General features: G+C 40.7%; 1 protein-coding gene across 4 annotated transcripts in view; it reads right to left on the bottom strand.

Annotated features, from left to right (window-relative positions):
• ptk2b.L (protein tyrosine kinase 2 beta L homeolog) overlaps nucleotides 1–27,342 on the bottom strand; it is a 90,603-nt gene that overhangs the window by 33,883 nt on the left and 29,378 nt on the right. For 3 of the 4 annotated variants that reach the window (XM_041563618.1, XM_018264122.2, XM_018264123.2), the window contains exons 2-12: nucleotides 13,088–13,323; nucleotides 8,676–8,854; nucleotides 7,341–7,428; nucleotides 5,985–6,064; nucleotides 5,109–5,171; nucleotides 3,965–4,019; nucleotides 2,184–2,324; nucleotides 1,519–1,593; nucleotides 1,324–1,425; nucleotides 1,123–1,240; nucleotides 960–999 (exon numbers count right to left, since the gene is read on the bottom strand). In XM_041563618.1, coding sequence (XP_041419552.1) covers nucleotides 960–999; nucleotides 1,123–1,240; nucleotides 1,324–1,425; nucleotides 1,519–1,593; nucleotides 2,184–2,324; nucleotides 3,965–4,019; nucleotides 5,109–5,171; nucleotides 5,985–6,064; nucleotides 7,341–7,428; nucleotides 8,676–8,854; nucleotides 13,088–13,279 — 1,133 coding nt within the window. In that variant the 5' untranslated portion in view covers nucleotides 13,280–13,323. The remainder of the gene's footprint in view (nucleotides 1–959; nucleotides 1,000–1,122; nucleotides 1,241–1,323; nucleotides 1,426–1,518; nucleotides 1,594–2,183; nucleotides 2,325–3,964; nucleotides 4,020–5,108; nucleotides 5,172–5,984; nucleotides 6,065–7,340; nucleotides 7,429–8,675; nucleotides 8,855–13,087; nucleotides 13,324–27,342) is intronic. The other variant, XM_018264124.2, reaches the window with a different exon arrangement.

The raw sequence follows: 27,342 nt of genomic DNA, 5'->3' as shown, positions 1-27,342 counted from the left end.
CACTCTTTACTGCTGTACTGCAAGTTGGAGTGATATCACCCCCCTCCCTTTTCCCCCCCAGCAGCCAAACAACAGAACAATGGGAAGGTAACCAGATAGCAGCTCCCTAACACAAGATAACAGCTGCCTGGTAGATCTAAGAACAACACTCAATAGTAAAATCCAGGTCCCACTGAGACTGAGTGGGTTACATTGAGAAGGAAAAACAGCAGCCTGCCAGAAAGCATTTCTCTCCTAAAGTGCAGGCATAAGTCACATGACCAGGGGCAGCTGGGAAATTGACAAAATGTCTAGCCCCATGTCAGATTTCAAAATCGAATATAAAAAAATCTGTTTGCTCTTTCGAGAAATGGATTTCAGTGCAGAATTCTGCTGGAGTAGCACTATTAACTAAATGTGTTTTGAAAAAAAAACATGTTTTCCGATGACAAGATCCCTTTAAGGTATAGGTGAGTGTTAATGTGAATACATTTTGTTACAACAGCACCAACTGCTGGTCAGTTTCCCACCAGTCTGACCACCAAGTAGTCAAGGAAGTTGTCAGGAGAAAGAAAGAGGCTGATGTTCTTCTGCTTAGGAATAAAATTAGAAACCTTTCTCAAATCTTTCCTAAGCAGAAGAACATCAGAGCAGCCTCTTTCTTTCTCCTGACAACTTCCTTGACTACTTGCTGGTCAGACTGGTGGGAAACTGACCAGCTGGTGGCGCTGTTGTAACAAAAATTCATTCATATTAACAGTACATGTATCCCTTAATATCTTGGAATTAAAAATAAATAAATAATGAATTTACATTGCAAAAGTGCTTAGAATAGCCCCCCTCATCAATGTTACATTCACTTAAGTTAAAGGGTTACTTATCCTATAAAGGAATATTTATCAAATGGTGAACTTTCACTTTCACCCATTGATAAATGAGGATAAAGAGAAGAGTAATAAGGGTAAGAATGTTTCACTTACTCAGTTGGGATCTGAGGCAGGCTGATCCTTTTTTCATTATCTATGGTGGTAAAACGTAAATGGAAAAATTAGGGTTTAAAATAGGCAGTGGCAGGTTCAGGGGCAGGTGCTGGGAGTTTCAGAAAGGTGGATCCCTAATACAGTTTTATGTGCCAGTTCTCACCTTTCTTGGGGTTGAAGATGAGCGTCTCTTTCGACTCGTTTTGCAGCCGGCAGTAACCATCGATCAGGTCGGCCATGTTTTCCGCCACGGCCAACGACGACGTTTTTATGGCTAAAGGCTGGGAATGTAAAATAGGAAATACGTTCATTGACTGTAAAATTAACCCTCCACGTGACACTATGTCACTAGCAGTATGACTACCTGTGGGGCACCCGATATTCCTAATAACAGCAAGGCCCGGCCGTCTTCTAATAACGAACACTTGATGGACTTTATCTGCTTGAATTCAGCAAAGCAAGTCGGCTGTGGGAATAGGGTGGAACACTCTGTAACTCATCCCCAGGTCGTTTCATGAGAAATACATAAATATACTGAATTCACAAAGGGGCTTCTTACCTTGGAGTCCTTGGTATTCAGCTGCCGAATGCCTTTGGGGCCAATGACCAAGTCAACAGTGATGCTCCATCCTTGCTGAGAGAAGAGAATTCAAGGTCAGTATCAGATTGGATCTATGTCCCTGTATAATGTTATACAGATAGCTAGAAGCTCAGCTGCGATAAAGCAGGACAGGACTGCTGCTTACAATGGGGATCATATAGGATCTGTGCAGCCACTGGGACAGAATGTTCTGTTATACAGATAGCTAGAAGCTCAGCTGCCATAAAGCAGGACAGGACTGCTGCTTACAATGGGGATCAGATAGGATTTGTGCAGCCACTGGGACAGAATGTTCTGTTATACAGATAGCTAGAATCTCAGCTGCCATAAAGCAGGACAGGACTGCTGCTTACAATGGGGATCAGATAGGATCTGTGCAGCCACTGGGACAGAATGTTCTGTTATACAGATAGCTAGAATCTCAGCTGCCATAAAGCAGGACAGGACTGCTGCTTACAATGGGGATCAGATAGGATCTGTGCAGCCACTGGGACAGAATGTTCTGTTATACAGATAGCTAGAATCTCAGCTGCCATAAAGCAGGACAGAACTGCTGTATCATGCACAGGGGACTGGTAAATAAAACAACACTCCAAGAGAAGAATAACAGAAGCAGGACCCACAGCTAATTCACATCTGTAGGTTTCCTGATCGATGGAGGTGAAAGTGGAGAGGGTGTTCATAAAGCGCGTGATACATTCCTCTTCCTTGAGGGATCCGTATTGCTGGAATGTCTGCTGGATCATCTTGCGGAATTGCTTGGGCTGCAAGAAGTGTAAAACAGCAGGAGACGTCAGACATTCCCCTCCAATCCCTTTCCTAAAGTAACACATTAAATAAGGCTGGGAAGAATGGAATAAGTACTGAGCCAGTACAGATGCGGAGGATTTACCTTGGGCAACGTCTCGGCCTAAAACCCTTTTTAAAATGAATTCGCAAAAACCTTCATCATCGCCACCTGCACAAGAAGTGCCCAGCTGACCTTGTTATTAAGACCCCCTTCCTTTCCTAGTGTTTGCATCTCCTTTCCTCCACTCACAAGGAATGGTTACTGAGAGTTTATACCAATAACCTCTATCTAATGACCAGTAGGGGAAGGAATACAGATTCCAGCTATCACTTGAACTATTCTGTGCATAGGATGTGGATACAGGAAGTCATGTGTTACTGCGCGTCAGAAAAACCTTCCACCGCGAGCCTGTAAGACTCACTATAATGGAACTATCCCTCCTGTACAGGAGCCTCACGTCTTCTGCTTTCTCTTTCACTTCTGACTCAGGGTCATGTTTATGGTTTAATCAGATTTACTAAGCTAAACCTGCCCCTGGGGCACATCCGGGCCCTTCTCTAACGTGAAATGGGGAATTCCATGGCGACTAAACCCGAAGGTTGCACTTTCCTGTTTATAAAACCACAAAGTAACTGTTTCACTATGAATGTCTTTTTTTCTTGCTTCAGCTGTTGATTTTAATCATTCCCCTGATTTTAGAAAGAAATTTAAATTTTCTTTTTCGGCAGAAAATTTCATTACTCAGACCTGCCCTGTTATTTGCTATGGGAGGAAGGAAGAACATTTGGGCAAATATTAGAGAAATATAACACGCCTACTGGTTAAAATCTTTTTTTTTTTGTGGAATCCCTGGAAATGCAATTCAAATGTTCCAAAATAATTTACTACTTATCATTTAAATTCCATCAAAATTCAATAGAAGCTTGATTTCCGAATTAAATTAGGAATATATTTATTTATTGTAACCTTTGTAAAGTTCCCATTAAAAAATACATTTAAATATAAAAATGATTTATGATTTATATTAAATCATGTATTTATTTCTGTAAGATCACAAAATTCCTATAAAAATTTTTGGAAAAAAAATTCCAAGGGGGTTATTTACCAAAATCCTAATTTTTTTTGTTTTAATTAAAAAAAAAAGTCTGACCAAACTAGAATCCACAATTTACCCTTTTTTTTTATTAAAAAAACGACTGAAAAAAATCAGATCTGAAAACCAAGACTTTTTAGGATTGTCTAGCGAAAAATCTGAATTTTTCAGATTTGGACCCTAGCAACCAGATTGCGTTAATTACAAACTGGAGTTGCTGAATAAAACCACAAATAATGGAAAATAAAATGGAAAACAATTGCACATTGTCTCAGACTATTACTACATCATACCAAAAGTTAAATTAAAGGTGAACAACCCCTTTAATAAATGTCATTTTTACAGTTTTAGAGAAATAGAACGAAACCCACACATTTTTAGAGAAAAATTGAGATTTGAGATCTGTATTGTTGTAAATCAAACCCATAATGATAAATAAGGCCACTCGAATCTATAGTTTGCCCTTTAGAGCCAAAATAATGAGAAATTGCTAAAAATCTGAGAATTCAAAATGTTCCCACCTTTAAACTCTCCTGCATCTGTTTGGGGAAAAACAAATCCAGTCCCACTTCCTTCCTGCAAAAACACACGGAGAACGTTTAGGAAGCCGCACACATGATAATGGAATCAAAGCAGTTGATTTTTGGGAGTCGGGCTCGTTCACTTGTTGTAGACTTACTTACTTGGCTTGACTTTTTGAATAAAATTCTATAACAAAAACTCATTAGTAGATAAGTTTCAGTTGGCTCCACCAATTTATCTATCAAAAGTGACCTAAAAACACAGCTTGTGGCCTATGATATTTCTTCTTATTCCTAAAAGTCGGTGAACCCAAGACCCAGAGTTATAGAAAGAGAAAGCTGGTTGCGCCAGTAGAATATTGTTAGATGTGGTTACTCCGGTGCAACCAACTCGTTCCAAAAGAAGCCACTCGGTGCCTACAATGCAAAAAGGCTTGATCCATTATATTTTCAATCTCCTTCAATTAAAAGCCCATGAGATGCCTTCAGCCCACCCTTAAATTAAGTTTGGGTAGATATTTCATAATCAAATCATGAGATATAGGGAAATTATATAAATTTCACAATAAACTAAATATCAAACCAAAGGGGTTGGTTCAGAGAGCTTATGGATATTAACAGAGCGCAGGCTGATGTACATCAAGTCATTTACAGTAACGAGAGGAAGTCACTCGTTTACAAAACGAGGTGAAAATCTCATGTATAAACCACACACCAGAATAACAGACCACACACCATTATTTACTTATACTTGTAATAAAAGATTAAACATTGGCTGGATGTCTAGTTGCAACCAATCAGCATGCAGCATTTCCCGGTCAACTATCTGAAGGCAAACATCTCATTGGTTGCTATGCAACTTTCTCCTATACATTCATTCCACGTTTAAATTCGTAGACGCCATGACTTCTGCTACAGTGTATCAGAAGTCTGATGCAGAGAATATTAGATGATTAGATATAGCAATGACATTTACACATAACCATCAAGAATGAGGAATGAATGGGTAATAGGAAGTTGCTTAGAATGATATCAGTTTTTAAGAAAAACATAATTTTTTTAGCTGCAGTTCCCCTTTAAATTGAAGTTTTCAGAGAGAGCGCATTGGAGGAGATTTCTGAAGCTCTTTTGGTTCTTTACTTACTCTAAAAATTCAAAGTTGGATTTCTTCTCAAGAGCATTCTGGGGCATGTCTTTATAAAACCTCCTGGAAGGAAGAACAAAAAAGGCAGGTTATTATGTGATAAATTGGGAAACTGAGCGAACACATTGCAGGCATAGCCAGCCTTGGATTTTCCAGCTTCGTCTACATTAAATCTCTGATTCTGTGACACAAATAGGAGATGATCGTGGATTCTGGGAATTATAGTTTAGAAACGACTCTTTTATAATCTAACTAGAAGCCTCTATAAATCAGGATCCTGCTTAGGGCATGGGGTGGAGATGCTTGCAGACATGTGCTGGAGTAGAAACCTCAGCGGTGGGAACTATATCTGCTGAAGCATTCTTGGCGTATACATAAAGGGATTAATAGGACTTATGTGGGCGCTGAACCATACCAACTTATTCTGGCATAGGGCCATTGTACATGGTATTTTATTTCAAAGGCTGAGCAGTCTGGCGGACAACCCCAATTATGTCTCCATAAGGGAAGGTGGAAGGCCAGGCCAGTGTCATCCAAAATGTTGACAATAAGAGATGAGTGTGGGGTTGATATGAGTCCCATGCAAACTTATAAGACATTAATAACTATTATTAATAACGAATTAGAGTACATCTAAGATTCATTCATCCAGGTCATGATATTCATTATCTAGTTAAGTAGAATTAGGTCTAGCAGAGTTAGGACTTATCCTTGAAAACGTTTCCCCACTCATCCGAGTGGCTTCTTCAGTTCAAGGATTAGTGGTCTGCTTACCTCCAGTCATGCTCCCTGAATACATGAATCAAGATAATAATAATAATAATGTTAATAATAATAATACACCTATGGTTCTGCCACTCCACGGAATAACAATACCTGAGTTCCAGGCATCCCAGCTGCAAGGCCATGCCTTCACTCACTTTCGTCGCATATTGTTGCATGTAGTCATTTCTGAGCTGGAAGATACATAGACTGTGAATATGTATTTGGGAGGTATCCACCTTGATATCAGGGGTATGTTCTATATTTACACAGATTCACAGGTTTAGATCCAGTTGCAAACTGAAACTTGTAAATTTCTATGAAGGCAGGTTCTGCTTATAATGAGACTGCCCTCCTTCCTCTTCCTCTATAATTTGGTGCTTCTTCTGCATTGCGCCTAACAACCTGCTAAAAACACCAACTACTTCTCAGAGCAACAGACGAGAGAGCACGCATCACTAACAGACATAAAATACCAGAGTTTTTTTTTTTTTTTTAAAAATTGTTTCTACTTAACGGCAAAAAAACACCAAGACACTTTTAACTTTAAATTCGCAAAGTCTTTATTAAGAAATAACGTAACGATTCTCTGCTTGCGCTCCTCTTCAGAAACGGCGACAGGGCGACGATCCATTGTGTTGCGCTCTATTTCTCCTCCCTGCCTTCTATAGGAGATAACCAGGGAGGAGAAAGCGAGCACCACACGATGGATCGACGCCCTGTCGCTGCTTCTGAAGAGGAGCGCAAGCGGAGAATCTGTAAGTTATTTCATAGTAAAGACTTTGCGAATTTAAAGTTAAAAGTGTCTTGGTGGTTTTTTTTTTCTTTAGGTAGAAACTAATTTTTTTCAAAAACATTTTTTTTTATGTTACTGGTCCTTTAAGTATAGGTCCTGAGTCACTTAGGGGGTTATTTATTAAAGTCCTAATACCAAAAACTTGAAAAATTAAAGGTTTTTTTTTACTATTACATTTTTCTCAAGATTTATTATCCCTTGGAAAAAGTCAGAATTCGAAAATACTTCATCTCAGACCTGCCGAGGTTTTATATAAGTCAATGGCAGAGGTCCCTAACCTATTTGGAAGTTTCCGTGGCCTGTGCTGGAATTAGCTAGAAAATCCGACTTTTTGGGAAAAAGCCCAAAAATTTTCAAGATTCGGCTCGATTTTATCAAGTTTGTACCTGATCTGAAAAAAACGAATTTAATAACAAATAAGCTCCAATCGCGGATTCTAAATACTCAGAAAAAAAACAGATTTTGATAAATAAGGCCCGGGACGGCCATGGGCCCTTTGGGAATGACTTCTCAAAAGTGCTTCATGTTGAAGGCTAAACACTTTCCTTCTCCTCTAGTGCAGACAAGCAATGCCATTCAGTTCCACATGTAGCTCTGCTAAAGCTCAGTATCCATTTTTAATAATAAAATCTTTCCTATTTTACAGTAGAAACCAAGAAAAAAAGAGAACTTACCTGCTGATAGAAATATAATAATGTAGTTTTATCCTTTCTAAAACTTTCATAGAAGTCCTCAGGCAGGTATCGTATCCGCAGGTCATACCTGTGAGGGGAGAAAAAAACAAGATCGGGTAACGTATTGCTGGAAAGATGGTGGGTGATTTGCAATGTCTGCAATCAGATGACTTATTTATTGTATTGTGAGTGATAGCCTGAATAGTCTGATGGTCCAGGGTGGACCATGTCCCATCTACAGCAGATCAAATGGCAATGCCCTTCATAAATACACAATTTAATATTATTACACGGTTTGATAAACCAGGAATGTACATTTACCCAAATAATTGGCAAAGCTGGATAGACCTAGTTATTATGAATAGTGGGGGGGGGGGAGGTGCCGGAATGGTTCCTCAAACAGTATCAATGCTGAACCCTTCAACAAAGTCCTTCAGCTCAACCAAACTGATGATGTTATTACTTTAATAAACCCTTTTCTTGTCTCTCTTCTCTGCTGGGTAATTAACATCTCTGTATCACTGCTTAAATTTAGCCATCCAGGGTTTAACAAGTGAAGGTCTCTTGCTTCCTCGCCATGAGCCACTAACTGCATTAACACTGTTTGAATTATCACCGTGATGCCACTTGCTTTGTTTACACGCACGCTCCCAATCCAGAAGGTGTAAATGAGTCATTTTAGCACATATTTCATGCTGATCTGGTACAAACGTTCTTCTAAATAATCTGCATGGCAACAGCAGGTTCTCTAAAACACTTCAAAAGAAGGAGCCATAATACAGTCAAACAATAGTATATCCAAGCTCTGGTGTTCTAACTATTCATGTTTTACAAAAGTACAGCTGACTAAACTCCTGTTATCCATGTAGTAGACCACTGAAGACCAACTGGAGACTGTGCAAGCTGTAGTGTCCCAGTTGCACTTGGTAAATATAGGAGCTCAACCATCAGAGGCGTGCAAAATACTTATGCATGTCAACTCCAGGCTGCTAATGGTCTAAGTATAAATCTTGCCATACAAGTAAAGATCTTCCAGGTTGCACAACAAGAGGAACTTTGACTTATTCAACCTCCCAAGTGTTGAATGAGATCAGGCTTATCTTATTGAATTTGAAATGTTCCACAGACAGCCTTTATACTGTTCTGTTTTGCATTACATGCAGGATCACTGTTAGGCTTCAGAAGTGCAAATATGCAACCAACCGTCTCCAAACATACATGCATCATTGTCCTTAGTGAAAAGATTTGAAGATATTTGTGACTGACCATGGAATTATCAATCCAATAGTAAAGAACTAAATCACGTGGATGAAATGCCCATGGTTGGCTCCTTACCTCCACTCAGCCTCCAGATGGAGATACTCATACTTCTCCTGGACTTCTCCTACAGTGAGGTCAGGGTGCAACCAATGGATCTCATCGGATTTCAGATGCTTTAGGCGTAGACCGTAACACTCAACATGTATGATGTCTGGCCCTATACGACCACTCAGTAATATTGAGCTGATGATCTCCTGAAAGAAGAAAGGCAATAAGTCAGTTATTCATAGCGTCCATAAACTCCAGGGTTGGATTAGCGCTGGACATCAGCAGAGACTTAAGTAGACTCCTATTCTACCCAGTCATTTGACCCATTTTGTTTATTTTGCCTAGGGTTGGACTGGGTCAGGGTTCCAGAGGATACAGTATGCCATTGGACCTAGGGTTTAGTGGACTGTCTATTCTACCCAGCCAAATGACTGATCTTGTTTGCTTTGCTCAGGGTTGAACTGGGTCAGGTACCAGAAGATATATAAGTGGGACCGGGATTTAATTGAGGTAAAACCTCTGCCAGCACCATGACTCTCCCACCATAACATAGACTACTTCAAATAAAGAGATGGGATGAGAAAACGTATAAAAGAGTAGAAGTCAAAGGGATAGTAGTGAGAAGTGGAATGAAGACAGAATAGTGGTTAGCAGGCCTTGTATGTAAAATATTAGTGTGAGGCCCTTCAATCCCATTCCTGAACTGACCTTGTCAATGGCAACACAGTAAATACAAATTCACATATTCTATCTTCCTTCATCTGCCTTTTTTCATCTTTCCTTCTGTTGTGTTTTGGTAGCCGAGGATGAGTAGAGTATAACGGTGCTTTATTAGCAGGCTCTCATGCAGCCATTACACAACAGTAACTTTCACTTTTAACCTGACAGGAAGTATGCACAGTATAAGTCTGGGCACAGTGATATCTATAGGCCATTTGTATAAACACAACATATTCCCCCTATAGTAGGTAAGCATTTGGACAACTATAATAAACAGCAACAATTAAACAATATGCATTTTAAAACAATATTATACATTCTTCACATCACAAAGTCCTTGGTCCATGCAGGTAATTTTCTGATTCTCTCAGTACGCCTTATAGGTTCACTTTCTTGAGGCCTATTGCAGTTGACATCAGGAGTAGGAAAATGTCCTTCATCAAATGGAGCTTCTCCAAAGTCATATCTAACAGGAGCATTCCATATGCGTCCATCAGACAGTTCATATGTGTATGGTCCTCACTGGTTTCTCACTTCAAGTGGTGTAGTAAATTTAGATTGTCCTTGTTTCAGTATTCCTGGTTTCTAAAATTCTGACTAAAAATCCAGGCTGAAAGTGTACTTCTCTTGCACCACGTTTTCTCAGTCAGTATAAGCCATGTAATAATTCAGCTGGAGATGATTGGGTTGTTGCATGGCACGTTTCTCTGTAGTAATGTAGGAACTCTGTTGTAAATACTTTCCAAGATTTCCCAGTAAGATTTGCTGTCTGTAGTGCTTCTTTCAGACTTCTGTTGAATGGCTCGATTTCTCCATTTGCTTGTGGGTAATACACCGAAGATTTCCTATGCACAATATTCCCCTCTCTCAGATGAGACAAACTCTTCAAACTCAGATGAGACAAACTGTGGTCTGTTGTCTGATTTTAACTCCTTTGGATTACCTTCTCTGCTGAAGACTGTAGACAGAAATGTTATTACTGTAGCTGATGTTATATGAAAAACAAATGCAATTTAGCAAATCTGCAGTCTATAGGAGCATCTGTGAAAGGACCAACAAAATCAATAGCAAGTTTTTCCCATGCTGAATCAGGGAATGGTACTTGTTTTACATCTTCGTGTACAAAGTTCTTTGCACAACCCAGTGAAGTGTTGCTTTGTGGTGAAATTTTAGACACTGGCTGTGTGGCAGGCACTGGTGCTGTAGTAATGAGACCATCAACTAATTGTAGGTTTAATGCAGCAAAGAGATTCCTTCCAAGTATAGCAGTTCCCTTATTCACAATGTAAAAGTCACATTTTGCATTTTTTGATTCAAATTGTACAGTCACTGGCAAGCAACCAAGCACAGGGATTGGATCCTTTAAGTAACTGACCAGTTTCAGGGCAGGTGCAACAAGCGGATCTTTTGCATTTCAAGAAAAAATCCTTTCGTAGTATAGAAAGAGCTGAACCTGTATCAAGCATCAGGTTAATGGAGTGTCCCTTGTCAGCAGAAGCAGTACTGACACTGACAGTGCATATAAACTTGTCTGGAATAAATGTACCAGCTTTATCCACACTTAATACTGTGACATTTGTAGTAGTGACTTCATGAACATCTTTAGCAGAACTACGGCAGATCTTAGCAAAATGTCCTACTTTTGTGCATTTGTGGCACGGTTTAGCTTTTGCAGGACATGTAACATGATTTGCAGTGTGTTGTGTTGAACCACAGTGAAAGCAGTATTTTTAATTTGTATTTGTTGTATGGTTTTGCAGTGTAGGTGAATCCCTTTCCTTAGCACTGTATTTTGCCGGTGACTGTGCATTATTAGGCCACAGTGCTGGATTCACAGTCTGTACATTCCCAGCAGTTCCCTGACTGAGAGTTTTAGCCTCTGCCACTGCTGTTTCAAGTTGGCTAGCAACTGTAATAGCCTTTGCGAGGGTTAAAACCTGCTCTAGCAGCAGTCTCTCTCTAATGCGAGGTGAATTTTTTTTTTTTTCCACTTTTTGGTCTCTTAGCATTTCATCTGTTAGAGTCCCAAACTCACAGGTAACAACCAGCTCTCTCAAAGCTGCTACAAATTGTTCTGTGGATTCGCCATTACGTTGTCCACGTTGGTGGAATTTATATGTTTCAGCAACCACATTTACTCTTGGCACAAAAAGTTCTTTATAGCAGTAAGAGCAGTTTCATAAGTATCATTAGGTAATGGTAATGTATAGAATATATGCTGTCCCTCTGCTCCCGGGCAGTGAATAAGTAAAGCAGCTTTCTAGCAGCAGAATCTCCCCTTGGTCAGCAGCAATAATGTAATTTTCAAATATACGGATCCAAGCAGTAAAAGGTATGGTAGGCTCACCAGGGTTTGGAAGAAAAGCTGCAGGCTGCTGCAGAGGTAGAAGAGACATCCTGTTGCCATTTGTTATGTTTTGGTAGCCAAGGATGAGTAGAGTATAACAGTGCTTTATTAGCAGGCTCTCATGAAGCCATTACATAACAGTAACTTTCACTTTCATTTTAAGCTCAATGTTGGAGTGCTCTACCTCTGTATCCCTTCTTTGGGAACAGGTGCTAGTCAGCGTATTACCCAACCTGCCACGGGTTGGTAAGTCACATACAATCCAATAGGCTGCTGCACACTGATAAATGAATCAAATTCTTTAGTTGTGCAATTTATTGGCTCATATAAAGTAGACAGGCAACGTTTTGGACCTCACAGGGCCCTTTATCAAAGCTTGATAAAGGGCCCAGTAACATGGTAGAGGTATAAGCAAGGTTCTCTGCATCTGAATCAAGTTAAAAACATTATAGAATGGAGTTCCATTGTTTGGGCAGAATGTGCTACTGCAGCTCTTGCTGGAATGGTTCCAGGAAAAAAAATATCATAAGGGAATTGGCAGAGGATCCTTGGGGTTGACTGAACAATAATATAATAACACTCGTTACCGGCTGAAGGAAACGAGAAAGTGTGGGAGGAAACGACATTGCTGGGTACGTTAGCCAGCGCTAAGTCCTTTCTTTTCTTTTTATTTCTATTATTTTATTGTTATTACAGGTATGGGACCTGTTATTCAAAATGCTCAGGACCTGTGGTTTTCTGGATAACGGATCTTCATACCTTAAGTCTACTAGAAAAACATTAAATAAACCCAATACACTGGGGGGTTTTTTTCAACAAAGATTAATTATATCTTAGTTTGGATCAAGTAGGATCAAGCTATTGCTTTATTATTACAGAGAAAAAGGACATAATATTTAAAGATTTCGATTATTTATTATTATTTTAGATAAAATTTAGTCTATTTCAAATGGCCTTTCTGTGATTCGGAGTTTCTGGATACCAGTTTCATGATAACAGATCCCATAACTGTACAAGTTTTAGCATTGTATTCAATTATTCATTATATTGTGTCATTTTAATAATATTCTAACTCAATCTATACCCGCTGCCATGTGCGATGTGGAAGCTCTTGATTGTTAACATTGTTTTATGTTAATCTGATGGTTTATTGATATAAATGCCAATAAAAACTATATAAAATGAAAGAAAAGAAAGAGAATCGACAGAGCTTGTGTCAAAGAAACTTTTGTCTTTAATCTCAAATGATTTCCAATTTTCGAATTTACACTATAGAGGGAGGAGACAACCAGGGACATAGTGCAAAGAGATGCAGTTGCTCAGTTGACCTAGACTATGTGGTTGTTGAGAATAGGGGCAGGTCTATACTCACCTGTATATCTGTGTAGATACTGCATTTCACCAGCTTGAAGTTCTTGACCAGGTTGGAGCTGTTGCTATGGAAGCACACTTTCAGGATTCTCATCTCTTCCTTACTGATCTCCACTTCTGGGGGAGCATCCATTGGTCCATCTGGCCAGTTAAATGTGCCCCCCTTAGCTCGGTTGGCGTGGTCCAGCGACATCCTGGGACCTCCGATGAGGAGTCTATGAGCAGCTCATTACTTATCTGTAATGCAGAACACATGTGTGGAGTTGAGTTCGATTACACCCTTGGAGCATCCAACCAACATCTCGTGAGATTGTCTAACTCAGATATTTTAGGCTAAAGGTAGAAACATCAGAATGTTCAGTATAATGAATATAAAAAGTCATATTTATAAGGTATTATCAGTTGCCTTGGGATGGCTGGTTCTGTTTTGTCTTCAGCGTATAAAATAAAACATAATAAATTCCAGGATTCATTAGAATGTATTTTATTTTTGAGGGTGGTGATTTCAACATTGACTTAAAGGCATAATATTGACCTTTCGCAGCCAATTTTATTGGAACCCATTTTATCAAAACTATGGCAGTTTCTGGGGCTCCCCTTCAATCCTGACAAATATTATACTAAACCCACATTAAATCCATATTATTCCCAACAACATCCCCTGGACTTTTACAACAGAACACTCATCTAGGGTTGTGTTTGAGCAAACAAGGGAACGCCCCCTGCTATATATAAACATTGATGCATGGGATACAATGACAGTCCCCCTTCTATTCGCTTTATTTTCTTCCTCCTCCCCATTCGCTTCTACAGCTGTACGGCCTTACACTCTTTATTTTTAGATTTCATTTCTCACACGTGAAGACTTGCTGATACATCTATTGTACACGTCCTGAATATGGCAACATAACAAGTGCTCTTTTAATTATCACATTCTTTACACTGATCCTTTTTGATACACTTTTTTCTAAAATAACTTTGAAAAATACTTTGAGCTACACAGGAAATGTTTATATCATTCTGATAACCAGGCTCACTATACACTTTACTTTTCTCTCAGACTCCAGTAGGCAAGTAGTCTTTATGGTGTTGATAATAGTCTCTGGGAAGGGAGTGTGACTGTGGGATAGCAGGTATAGTAGGGAGAGATGGTGCCTATAGTAACAGTGGATAATAGTCTCTGGGAAGGGAGTGTGACTGTGGGATAGCAGGTATAGTAGGGAGAGATGGTGCCTATAGTAACAGTGGATAATAGTCTCTGGGAAGGGAGTGTGACTGTGGGATAGCAGGTATAGTAGGGAGAGATGGTGTCTATAGTAACAGTGGGATAATAGTCTCTGGGAAGGGAGTGTGACTGTGGGATAGCAGGTATAGTAGGGAGAGATGGTGTCTATAGTAACAGTGGATAATAGTCTCTGGGAAGGGAGTGTGACTGTGGGATAGCAGGTATAGTAGGGAGAGATGGTGCCTATAGTAACAGTGGATAATAGTCTCTGGGAAGGGAGTGTGACTGTGGGATAGCAGGTATAGTAGGGAGAGGTGGTGTCTATAGTAACAGTGGATAATAGTCTCTGGGAAGGGAGTGTGACTGTGGGATAGCAGGTATAGTAGGGAGAGATGGTGCCTATAGTAACAGTGGATAATAGTCTCTGGGAAGGGAGTGTGACTGTGGGATAGCAGGTATAGTAGGGAGAGATGGTGTCTATAGTAACAGTGGGATAATAGTCTCTGGGAAGGGAGTGTGACTGTGGGATAGCAGGTATAGTAGGGAGAGATGGTGTCTATAGTAACAGTGGATAATAGTCTCTGGGAAGGGAGTGTGACTGTGGGATAGCAGGTATAGTAGGGAGAGATGGTGCCTATAGTAACAGTGGATAATAGTCTCTGGGAAGGGAGTGTGACTGTGGGATAGCAGGTATAGTAGGGAGAGGTGGTGTCTATAGTAACAGTGGATAATAGTCTCTGGGAAGGGAGTGTGACTGTGGGATAGCAGGTATAGTAGGGAGAGATGGTGTCTATAGTAACAGTGGATAATAGTCTCTGGGAAGGGAGTGTGACTGTGGGATAGCAGGTATAGTAGGGAGAGATGGTGCCTATAGTAACAGTGGATAATAGTCTCTGGGAAGGGAGTGTGACTATGGGATAGCAGGTATAGTAGGGAGAGATGGTGTCTATAGTAACAGTCTGATAATAGTCTCTGGGAAGGGAGTGTGACTGTGGGATAGCAGGTATAGTAGGGAGAGATGGTGTCTATAGTAACAGTGGATAATAGTCTCTGGGAAGGGAGTGTGACTGTGGGATAGCAGGTATAGTAGGGAGAGATGGTGCCTATAGTAACAGTGGATAATAGTCTCTGGGAAGGGAGTGTGACTGTGGGATAGCAGGTATAGTAGGGAGAGATGGTGTCTATAGTAACAGTGGATAATAGTCTCTGGGAAGGGAGTGTGACTGTGGGATAGCAGGTATAGTAGGGAGAGATGGTGCCTATAGTAACAGTGGATAATAGTCTCTGGGAAGGGAGTGTGACTGTGGGATAGCAGGTATAGTAGGGAGAGATGGTGTCTATAGTAACAGTGGATAATAGTCTCTGGGAAGGGAGTGTGACTGTGCAGCAGGTAGAGAAAATAGGCATAGTGTTGAGAAATGCAGTTCAGCAATAGTAGAAGTGCTAGAATATATATAAGTAAATTATCCCAATTCCACTAATAATGTCTCTGCTTGGCCCCACTAATCACATCTGCCACCCTCCAGTATAATACATATTTAAACAAAGCTGTTGGTTTAACAAAGAACATTTTGGTCAAATTATGAATTACTTTGAAACCAAATAAAATCCTGGTGCCACAATGTTCTTTCTCGCACAATATCTCAACATGAAGAGGGATCTGAAAATATTCGGCATTTATTGCTCTTCCAAAGACTCAGTGGGCAGATGCCGTGCTGGCTCGCGTGGGCGGAACACACATGTTAATCGCAGCAATCTCCTCGAATTAGGAGCCCAAATTTAATTGATCGTTTCTTTCTTAGCATCCGTCTGACCTGCTAATGAGCATGAACCAAAAAAAGTGGGAAAAAATGTGGGACTTCTGGGATTGTCAACATTTACAGAGAAACATATATGTGCTGCAATACAGTGTCTCTGTGCCATTTCATTTCCCCATTGGAACTGTTAAAGGGATCCTGTCATGGAAAAACATGTTTTTTTTCAAAATGAATCAGTTAATAGTGCTGCTCCAGCAATATTCTTCACTGAAATAAATTTCTCAAAAGAGCAAACTTTTATATTTTATATTCAATTTTGAAATCTGACATGGGGCTAGACATTTTGTCAATTTCCCAGCTACCCCTGGTCATGTGACTTGTGCCTGCACTTTAGGAGAGAAATGCTTTCTGGCAGGCTGCTGTTTTTCCTTCTCAATGTAATTGAATGTGTCTCAGTGGGACATGGGATTTTACTATTGAGTGTTGTTCTTAGATCTACCAGGCAGCTGTTATCTTGTGTTAGGGAGCTGCTATCTGGTTACCTTCCCATTGTTCTTTTGTTTGGCTGCTGGGGGGGAAAAGGGAGGGGGGTGATATCACTCCAACTTGCAGTACAGCAGTAAAGAGTGATTGAAGTTTATCAGAGCACAAGTCACATGACTTGGGGCAGCTGGGAAATTGACAATATGTCTAGCCCCATGTCAGATTTCAAAATTGAATATAAAAAAATCTGTTTGCTCTTTTGAGAAATGGATTTCAGTGCAGAATTCTGCTGGAGCAGCACTATTAACTGATTCATTTTGAAAAAATGACAGTATCCCTTTAAGCAATAGGAGAAATGCTTTGGAAAAAAAACATTGAGAGGGAACTTTCAAATATTAAATCTGCTAAAGGACATTTCAGAATCAAGGTATCAGGAAACTTGCAGGAATGAAAAAAGAACTGGAGGAGGTGGTGGAAAATATGGAAAATTGTTGCCAATGATTAAACCATGGGAGGAGGTTCATGAAAACAAAGAACACTTTAAAGAAATGTCCAATGGAGGGAAAAAGTCCTTTGAATCTACATATATGGATTTTGTGTTGAATGAAGGTAGGTCTTTCTGGGAGAAAAGAACATTTTCTGCAAAACAGGGGGAATCATTTCATGATGGACTTACTTTCAAAAGGAGAAATGTGGTTAAAATGAGATGACAAGGAGAAAAGGAGAAATCACCAGGTAGTCGATATGTTTGTAAAAACGTAATCAAAGAATCAATGGGATTTACTCCTGCAGATGTTTTTGCTTTTGTTAATGTATCAGATCCTGAAATATGTTTCAAGTTATCTCAGGGCTTAGACTAGGGTTGCCACCTTTTATAAAAAATTTTACTGGCTGCTGGGGGGCGGGGCCTCAAAAGGGCGGGTGTGATGTCAAAGGGGCCGGGCCACGTGACGGAGACCCGTGGTAAATTGCAGGGGATTGGGGGCAGGCCGAGGGCTCCTTTTGATTGTATTACAAATTTACCGGCAGCTACATTGCCATTAAATTTGTAATACCGGCCCCGGCCTTGGCAGGTATTTTACCAGCTAGGCCGGTAAAATACCGGCCGGGTGGCAACCCTAGCTTAGACAGGTTTTGGAATATATATCAAGAGAAAAAGACATCCTCAGCAGGGGAAGGCTTCAGGGCAATTCTAGTTTCAATACCAGAAGTAAAAACACTTACGATCTTTTTTAAAAACGAGTCTGACCCTCCTACGAATGTGTTAGTCTGGTTTAAGAGACACTGTTATGTTTTGAAACCTGTATATAATGAGGAAAGGTTTTGGGTGGCTGGTTGGAAGGCTGAAGTGAGGCTGAATGTGCAAAATAATATGACACAGCATCTCCCAAATTCATTTTTTATAGGCAGAGAAAAGGGTGTTTGCTTTTAACCCGGGGCAGCCCCCACAATGTTTTAAGTGCGGATCGAGGAGACATTTGTAGGAGACTGTACTATAAACGTATTGTGTGGGGCCCAGGGGCATGTGAATAAAGATTGTGAGAACTGATTTAGAAGGAGAACTGATCTATACACAGATATATTGACACAAAGGGGATCTGACTTGTGTCAGTACATTCAGAATTATAGAGAGGAGACATAGATATCCCTTCTTAGTCACCTAAACAAAAAGGACAAAGGATGAGTCGCAAATAACCCAAATTTTTATAAAATGACTTATTACAAAGCACAGGGTGATAGTTATCCCCTCCTAATATTCATGTATTGTGTTAAACGCTTAAACCAATTTGCTCCTTTAGCCTTCCTTATTCCCACGAAATAACTATTAGTTATATACAAATATAAAGTGCCAGTACATTCAATTAATTCAATTGGTTGGTTAACCTCGGTTGAGGCTTAAATTAATTGAAGATACCTAAAATGAATGAAGTGACTCTGTGCTGAGTTGGCGCTTAGCTCATAAACTGATTCAGAAATACATGAAGAATTCATTGCTAGAGCTTAATGCCGTTTAGATATAAGTAAAGTAGTTAAATAGTTAAAAAATTAATTAATAGAGTGCTAAGGTGCCAAAAGTTGGATTATTAAATTGATCCATTTAAAAAATAGTCCAAATGCTCAGATTTCATGGGAGAAGTAAGAAAAGGAAAATTAGGTCCCGTGTAATCTAACTTGTCTTTGGTTAAATATGGGACCCCACAAAGTAGGAGAAGTCAGTGCTTCTGGGACTCTGGTCTCGGAATGACCATGTTTAACTTGTATTAGGACTTGTGTTAGAATCTGAGGGCCCATCAAATATGGAAATAGGAATAGTGGAGGAGCAAGGGAAGAAAAGGAAAGGAAGGATAGATAGTGTGGAAGAGTGGGAGTCCATTGAGGAGGTGGAGGGGGAGTCGTTGGGTGGCATGGGGAAATCACAGTATAATAGACATGCAGAACATAAATATACATAAAAATCCCTATCTGATCCCCATTTATCATCCACTTTATGGCAGCTGAGATTCTAGCTATCTGAACATTCTGTCCCAGTGGCTGCACAGATCCTATCTGATCCCCATTGTAAGCAGCAGTCCTGTCCTGCTTTATGGCAGCTGAGATTCTAGCTATCTGTATAACAGAACATTCTGTCCCAGTGGCTGCACAGATCCTATCTGATCCCCATTGTAAGCAGCAGTCCTGTCCTGCTTTATGGCAGCTGAGATTCTAGCTATCTGTATAACAGAACATTCTGTCCCAGTGACTGCACAGATCCTATCTGATCCCCATTGTAAGCAGCAGTCCTGTCCTGCTTTATGGCAGCTGAGATTCTAGCTATCTGTATAACAGAACATTCTGTCCCAGTGGCTGCACAGATCCTATCTGATCCCCATTGTAAGCAGCAGTCCTGTCCTGCTTTATGGCAGCTGAGATTCTAGCTATCTGTATAACAGAACATTCTGTCCCAGTGGCTGCACAGATCCTATCTGATCCCCATTGTAAGCAGCAGTCCTGTCCTGCTTTATGGCAGCTGAGATTCTAGCTATCTGTATAACAGAACATTCTGTCCCAGTGGCTGCACAGATCCTATCTGATCCCCATTGTAAGCAGCAGTCCTGTCCTGCTTTATGGCAGCTGAGATTCTAGCTATCTGTATAACAGAACATTCTGTCCCAGTGACTGCACAGATCCTATCTGATCCCCATTGTAAGCAGCAGTCCTGTCCTGCTTTATGGCAGCTGAGATTCTAGCTATCTGTATAACAGAACATTCTGTCCCAGTGGCTGCACAGATCCTATCTGATCCCCATTGTAAGCAGCAGTCCTGTCCTGCTTTATGGCAGCTGAGATTCTAGCTATCTGTATAACAGAACATTCTGTCCCAGTGGCTGCACAGATCCTATCTGATCCCCATTGTAAGCAGCAGTCCTGTCCTGCTTTATGGCAGCTGAGATTCTAGCTATCTGTATAACAGAACATTCTGTCCCAGTGGCTGCACAGATCCTATCTGATCCCCATTGTAAGCAGCAGTCCTGTCCTGCTTTATGGCAGCTGAGATTCTAGCTATCTGTATAACAGAACATTCTGTCCCAGTGGCTGCACAGATCCTATCTGATCCCCATTGTAAGCAGCAGTCCTGTCCTGCTTTATGGCAGCTGAGATTCTAGCTATCTGTATAACAGAACATTCTGTCCCAGTGGCTGCACAGATCCTATCTGATGCCCAATCAGGAAGGACGTGCGTGTGAGGAGCTCCTGAGTTACAGAGCTTACCCCAGGCCCAGCAAGGGTCTGGGGGTGCAGTTTACACTTTCTTTTGGACTTTATTATTTACCTACAACTTGGAAATGGAGAGAAGGATGTCATCTCGTGTTAAAAGTGGAACAAAGACTTTAGGTGTTGGGAAAAAAGTCCCAAAAGAAACCATAAAGAAAGTCTTTTGCAAAAGCAAGAAAACTTCATGTGAAGTGGTGTGTAATGAAGCAAAGAGTGAAGAAATGATGGAAGTAACACAGTCAGCAGAAGTGTCTGATCAAAAAGCCAATATGGAGGATTTGCCTGGTGCAAGCTCCCCCTGTGAAATGCCCATGGAGAAAGCAGTGGATTCCAGCAGCCCCCAAAGTGTTTCAGAAGTGCGCAGATGTGGTGCAAGTACCCTTTTGGAGTGTTCCCTCAGTAACGCAGAGGTGGGCGACAGTGAAGTATCTGAGGCCCAGGCAGAAGGAGGGAGCTCCGGTGCTAGTGCTGAGGAAAAGGACAAGATGGCGTCCGCAAGCAGCAGCAGTGAGGCTTCAGGTGAGACTCTGAGAACTGCAGCTCCAGCACATTGTCACACCAACAACACTGAGACAAACACTGTGGAGGAAGTGACTAGCAGGGAGGCAAGCGTGAAGGATAGTCCTGCTAAACATATGGCAAGGCTTGAGGCGCTGTGTGGCCAGCTTGCTGTGGCAGTGGCAGAGGGGGCGCTGGATGGCACAGAGGAGACCAGGACTGGGGCACGGGTGAGTGGAGCACTGGCTAATGACTCTTCTAATGTGACTAGTAGTGGACACACTGTTAATACCTCACACATCATTGAATCACTCAGAGCTATGGAACTGTTAAGTAATAGGAGAAATACTTTGGGAAAAAACATTGAGAGGGAACTTTCAAATGTTAAATCTGCTAAGGGACATTTCAGAGCTCAAGGCATCAGGAAACTGGCAGAAATGAATAAAGAACTGGAGGAGGTGGTGGAAAATATGGAGGCTTTGTTATTAGTGATTAAACCATGGGAGGAGGTGTATAAAAACAAGGAACGGTTTAAACAAATGTCCAGTGGAGGGAAAAAGACCTTTGAATCCTCTTATTTGGATTTTGTGCTGAATGAAGGTGGGGGGGAATCAGATGATAATGGTGCAAATAATTTCTCTGAAACAAATGGAAAGGAAAGGAATGAAAATGTTTTGTTTAACAACAAGGAATGTGCAGTCTCTGAAGGGAATGTAAATGAGGTGGAGGGGGAGGGGGAGACACAAGCTGCTGAGAATGAAGCAACTAGTGCTTTACCTGAGGAAACAACACAACAATTTGCTCAAAATGGAATTGATCCTGAACAAGGTAAACAGGATAGTAGGTCTTTCTGGGAGAAAAGGACATTTTTTGCAAGGCAGGAGGAATCATTTCATGATGGGCTCACTTTCAAAAGGAGAAATGTGGTTAAAATCAAATGGGAGGGAGAAAAGGAGAAATCACCAGGTAGCCGCTATGTGTGTAAAAACTTAATCAAACAATCAATGGGATTTACTACTGCAGATGTTTTTGCTTTTGTAAATGTGTCAGATATTGATTTTGAAATAAGTTTCAAGTTGTCCCAAGGTTTAGACAGATTTTGGAATTTATATCAAGATAAAAAGACATCCTCAGCATGGGAAGGCTTCAGGGCGAGTCCAGTCTCAAAACCAGAAGTAAAAACAGTAACAATCTTTTTTAAGAATGAGTCTGTCCCTCCTGCTGATGTGTTAGTCTGGTTAAAGAGACAATGCAATGTTTTGATGCCTTTAAAACCTGTATATAATGAGGAAGGATTTTGGGTGGTGGGTTGGAAGGCTCAAGTGAGGCTAAATGTGCAAAACAACATGACACAGCATCTCCCAAATTCATTTTTATAGGCAGAGAAAGGGGTGTTTGCTTTTATCCAGGGCAGCCCCGTCAATGTTATAAGTGTGGATCAAGGAGGCATTTGGCGGGAGACTGTACAATAAAGATGTGCACATTGTGTGGGGCCCAGGGACATGTCAACAAAGACTGCGAGAATGTGAGGTGTAACCTGTGTGCGGAACTGGGTCATACACACCGTGATTGTCCTAATGCCTGGCACAATATTGTTAAACTTTGCCCAAGAATAGAGGAGGAAATATTTCAGGAAGATGTAACAGAAGAAAGACGGGAGGAGGAAGGGAACAATGAGGTTGCCCCTGTCAAAGTAAAGAAAACCAAAAGGCAGAAAGTACTGTTACATCAGTGCAGGGAAGGGGGGATGACTGGAAGGTGGCAGGAAAAAAGGCAGGAAAAAAAGCAGGTAAAATGATCTTTGAAAGTGAAATCAAAACTTCAAACAGATTTGAATTGCCCTCAGGAAAGTCATGGGGGGATTTGGCAGAGGAGGAAGAGGAATTGAGAAGGATTGGTGAAGAGAAAAAAAGGGATGAAGGGAACAAAAAGGAGGTAAAAAAGAGAGTCAAGGAAAGGTCAATTAAAAAGAATGTGGTACCCCCCAGCAGTGGTTTGGGCAAAAGAAAGAAAGATTCTGTATTAGAATCTGAGGGTCCATCAAATGTGGAAAAAGGAATTGTGGAGGAGCAAGGGAAGAAAAGGAAAGGAAGGATAGATAGTGAGGAAGAGTGGGAGTCCATTGATGAGGAGGATCTCCTGGTGGAGGGGGAGTCGTTGGGTGGCATGGGGAAACCCCAGTATAAAAGACATGCGGAACACAATCCTGTGCGAACAACTAACTCTCCAAGATGCCTGAACAAATAATTAAATTTAGTACTATAAATGTGTGTAGTATTAAAAATGTTAAAAAAGACGGGAAGTGTTTAGTAACTTGGAGAAAGAAGAAAATGTCATTTATTTTTTGCAAGAAACAAGACTAACAAATAAGATAGAGATTTTTAATGCAAAAAGGGACTGGCAATTGAAAGAAATAAATATTAATAAAGAAAACAATAAATTGTGGAGGGGGATAGATTTTTCATGGGAAAAAAACTATGGATTTTTGAATATGTATCTGTTGTATGTTTTGATTTGTTTGTTATGACATTTTGATTTTGTTTATTGTTATTGTTCATATTTTTAATAAAAATCCCTATCTGATCCCCATTGTAAGCAGCAGTCCTGTCCTGCTTTATGGCAGCTGAGATTCTAGCTATCTGTATAACAGAACATTCTGTCCCAGTGGCTGCACAGATCCTATCTGATCCCCATTGTAAGCAGCAATCCTGTCCTGCTTTATGGCAGCTGAGATTCTAGCTATCTGTATAACAGAACATTCTGTCCCAGTGGCTGCACAGATCCTATCTGATCCCCATTGTAAGCAGCAGTCCTGTCCTGCTTTATGGCATGCTGAGATTCCTAGGCTATCTGTATACAGAACATTCTGTCCCAAGTGCGCTGCACAGATTCCTATCTGATCCCCATTGTAAGCAGCAGTCCCTTCCTGCTTTATGGCAGCTGAGATTCTAGCTATCTGTATAACAGATACATTCTGTCCAGTGGGCTGCAACAGATCCTATCTGATCCCCATTGTAAGCTAGCCGTCCTGTCCTGCTTTATGGCAGTCTGAGATTCTAGCTATTGTTAACAGAACATTCTGTCCCAGTGGCTGCCACAGATCCTATCTGATCCCCATTGTAAGCAGCAGTCCTGTCCTGCTTATGGCAGCTGAGATTCTAGCTATCTGTATAACAGAGCATTCTGTCCCAGTGGCTGCACAGATCCTATCGATCCCCATTGTAAGCAGCAGTCCTGTCCTGCTTTATGGCAGCTGAGATTCTAGCTATCTGTATAACAGAACATTCTGTCCCAGTGACTGCACAGATCCTATCTGATCCCACTGTAAGCAGCAGTTATGGCAGCTGAGATTCTAGCTATCTGTATAACAGAACATTCTGTCCCAGTGACTGCACAGATCCTATCTGATCCCCACTGTAAGCAGCAGTCCTGCCCTGCTTTATGGCAGCTGAGATTCTAGCTATCTGTATAACAGAGCATTCTGTCCCAGTGACTGCACAGATCCTATCTGATCCCCATTGTAAGCAGCAGTCCTGTCCTGCTTTATGGCAGCTGAGATTCTAGCTATCTGTATAACAGAACATTCTGTCCCAGTGGCTGCACAGATCCTATCTGATCCCCATTGTAAGCAGCAGTCCTGTCCTGCTTTATGGCAGCTGAGATTCTAGCTATCTGTAAAACAGAAACATTCTGTCCCAGTGGCTGCACAGATCCTATCTGATCCCCATTGTAAGCAGCAGTCCTGTCCTGCTTTATGGCAGCTGAGATTCTAGCTATCTGTATAACAGAACATTCTGTCCCAGTGGCTGCACAGATCCTATCTGATCCCCATTGTAAGCAGCAGTCCTGTCCTGCTTTATGGCAGCTGAGATTCTAGATATCTGTATAACAGAGCATTCTGTCCCAGTCAGTAAAGTAATACCAGCTGCACACAGGTGCTAATTCAGAGCAGACCCCACCATTGCCCCACAGTGAAAGAATTTAGTAATATGTGTAAGTCAGACCCTCAGTAGCAAGTGCTTGACACTACCAGGCTCGTGTTCCTAATCCCAGCAGAATTCCTATTTCTCACCAATTATCAGTCACCCTCACAGCTGCCCTTTTTGGCACTGGATAAAAAGCTCCCATCTGACACTCACACTAACGAGACTAATTGTGCCCATGCAATGTGGCGCTTTATTTCCTCATAATTGGCAGCCAAATGTCTTAAAGAAAACATGGCAAATGCTGGCCCTCTCTGAGCAGCTCCTTAAAGCGCCGGAAAGAGCGTCACGCAGCGAGGCCCCCGATGCTGAGAGAAGCAGGTACAGCTGAGATAATCACAGATAATGAAAAGCAGCAGCTGAAAAGCATTGACACAATCTGACAAAAGCTCAATAGAAGCGAACAGCTTGTTCTCGCTCAGAGAAGAATGACAAGTGTCGCCCATGTTCTTTTTTAGCCCACGCCGTTGGGACATTCAGAAGTAACGCTTAAAGGTTTTACTTGTAAATCTGCCTGGCTGTTTATATTCATGCACTGCTGGTTCAGACTACTGAAACAATGTAGCAGGAACCAGCTTCACAGATTTGGTTAACAGACCTGGAGAGGAAATGGCTTCTGATACATTGTTTCACGAGTCAGCTCTGAAAGGGATGAACACATATTGCTGTAAATTGCAATAAGAATTCATTAAAATGCAGGAATAATAGAAAACTTTTACATTTTCTTGTTCCTTCCCTATTTCTGTAGGGAAATGAAAGCAGGCAGCAACCCTTCCAACACTTTGCCCTTGTCTCTGTCCCGGTATATTAGGTTCCTAAATTCTGTTTCTGTAGAGGGAAACGAGAGCAGAGCAGACAGTAATCCTTTCAACACTTACCCCATGTCATTAAATATTATTTTATTCTAACCTTATACCTTTGTTTTACCTAATAAACAATTTTGATCTGGACCGCACCCTTGTCCTGTCACTGATAGCATATCATGGCAAAGGTGCAGCTATGTAGGAATATGTATGATTTTTTTATACTATATGTAATGTAGAGCTCTAAATCCATTTTCTCCAATGATCTGAGTGGCATGTCTGGGGTTAATGTAGTGCTCTAAACCCATTGTCTGCAGGGATCTAACTGACAAATCACAGGTGCTTGCCATGTTCTGAAACCATTTTCTTCAGTGCACTTATTGACACATCTGGGGATAATACAATGTCCTGAATCCAGTTTCTTCAGTTAATTTATTGACATGGTTAATTCAATGCTCTAAATCAGTTTTCTTCAATGATCTCACAGGCATGACTGAGGTTAAAATGCTCTGCATCTATTTTCTTTAGTAACTTTACTAAAATGTCCGGGGTGAATGCAATGTTCTGAATTCACTTTCTTTAGTGATCTTACAGGCATGTCTGAGGTTAATGCAATGCTCTGAATACAGTTTCAACAGTAAATGTATTAACATGGCTGGGGTTACTGCAATGTTCTCAATCCATTTTCTTTAGTGATCTCACTGACATATCTAGGGTTAATGCAATACTCTGAATCCATTTTATTCAGTAAATATAATGACATGTCTTGGCTTAATGCAATGCTCTAAATCCATTTACTTTAGTGATCTTCGTGACATGCCCAAGGTTAATGCAATGCTTTGAATCCATTTTTATCTGTGATGTTGCTGCTGTGTCTGAGGTTAATGCAATCCTTTGAATCCATTTTCTATAGTGATCTCACTGACATATCTGGGTTTAATGCAATGCTCTGAATCCACTTTCTTTAGTGATCTTACTGACATGTCTAAGATTAATGCATTGTTCTGATTCCTTCATCTTCAGTAAAGATACTGACATCTCTGAGGTTAATGCGATGTTCTGATTCCTTCTTCTTCAGTAAATATACTGACATGTCTGGGGTTAATGCAATGCTCTCAATTCATTTTCTTTACTGAGCTTAATGATATGTGTGAGGTTATTGCAATTTAATGGGGATAACTATTATCTGGGGATAATACAATGGCCTGAATCCAGTTTCTTCAGTTAATTTATTGACATGGTTAATTCAATGCTCTAAATCAGTTTTCTTCAACGATCTCACAGGCATGACTGAGGTTAAAATGCTCTGCATCCATTTTCTTTAGTAAATTTACTAACATGTCTGGGGTGAATGCAATGTTCTGAATTCACTTTCTTCAGTGATCTTACAGGCATGTCTGAGGTTAATGCAATGCTCTGAATACAGTTTCATCAGTAAATTTATTAACATGGCTGGGGTTACTGCAATGGTCTCAATCCATTTTCTTCAGTGATCTCACTGACATATCTAGGGTTAATGCAATACTCTGAATCCATTTTATTCAGTAAATCTAATGACATTTCTTGGCTTAATGCAATGCACTAAATCCATTTACTTTAGTGATCTTCATGACATGCCCAAGGTTAATGCAATGCTCTGAATCCATTTTTATCTGTGATGTTGCTGCTGTGTCTGAGGTTAATGCAATCCTTTGAATCCATTTTCTATAGTGATCTCACTGTCATATCTGGGGTTAATGCAATGCTCTTAATCTGT

The sequence above is a fragment of the Xenopus laevis genome, chromosome 5L (assembly GCF_017654675.1).
Source record: "Xenopus laevis strain J_2021 chromosome 5L, Xenopus_laevis_v10.1, whole genome shotgun sequence".
Taxonomy (NCBI): Eukaryota; Metazoa; Chordata; class Amphibia; order Anura; family Pipidae; genus Xenopus; species Xenopus laevis.
This window is presented reverse-complemented; position numbering and strand designations above follow the sequence as displayed.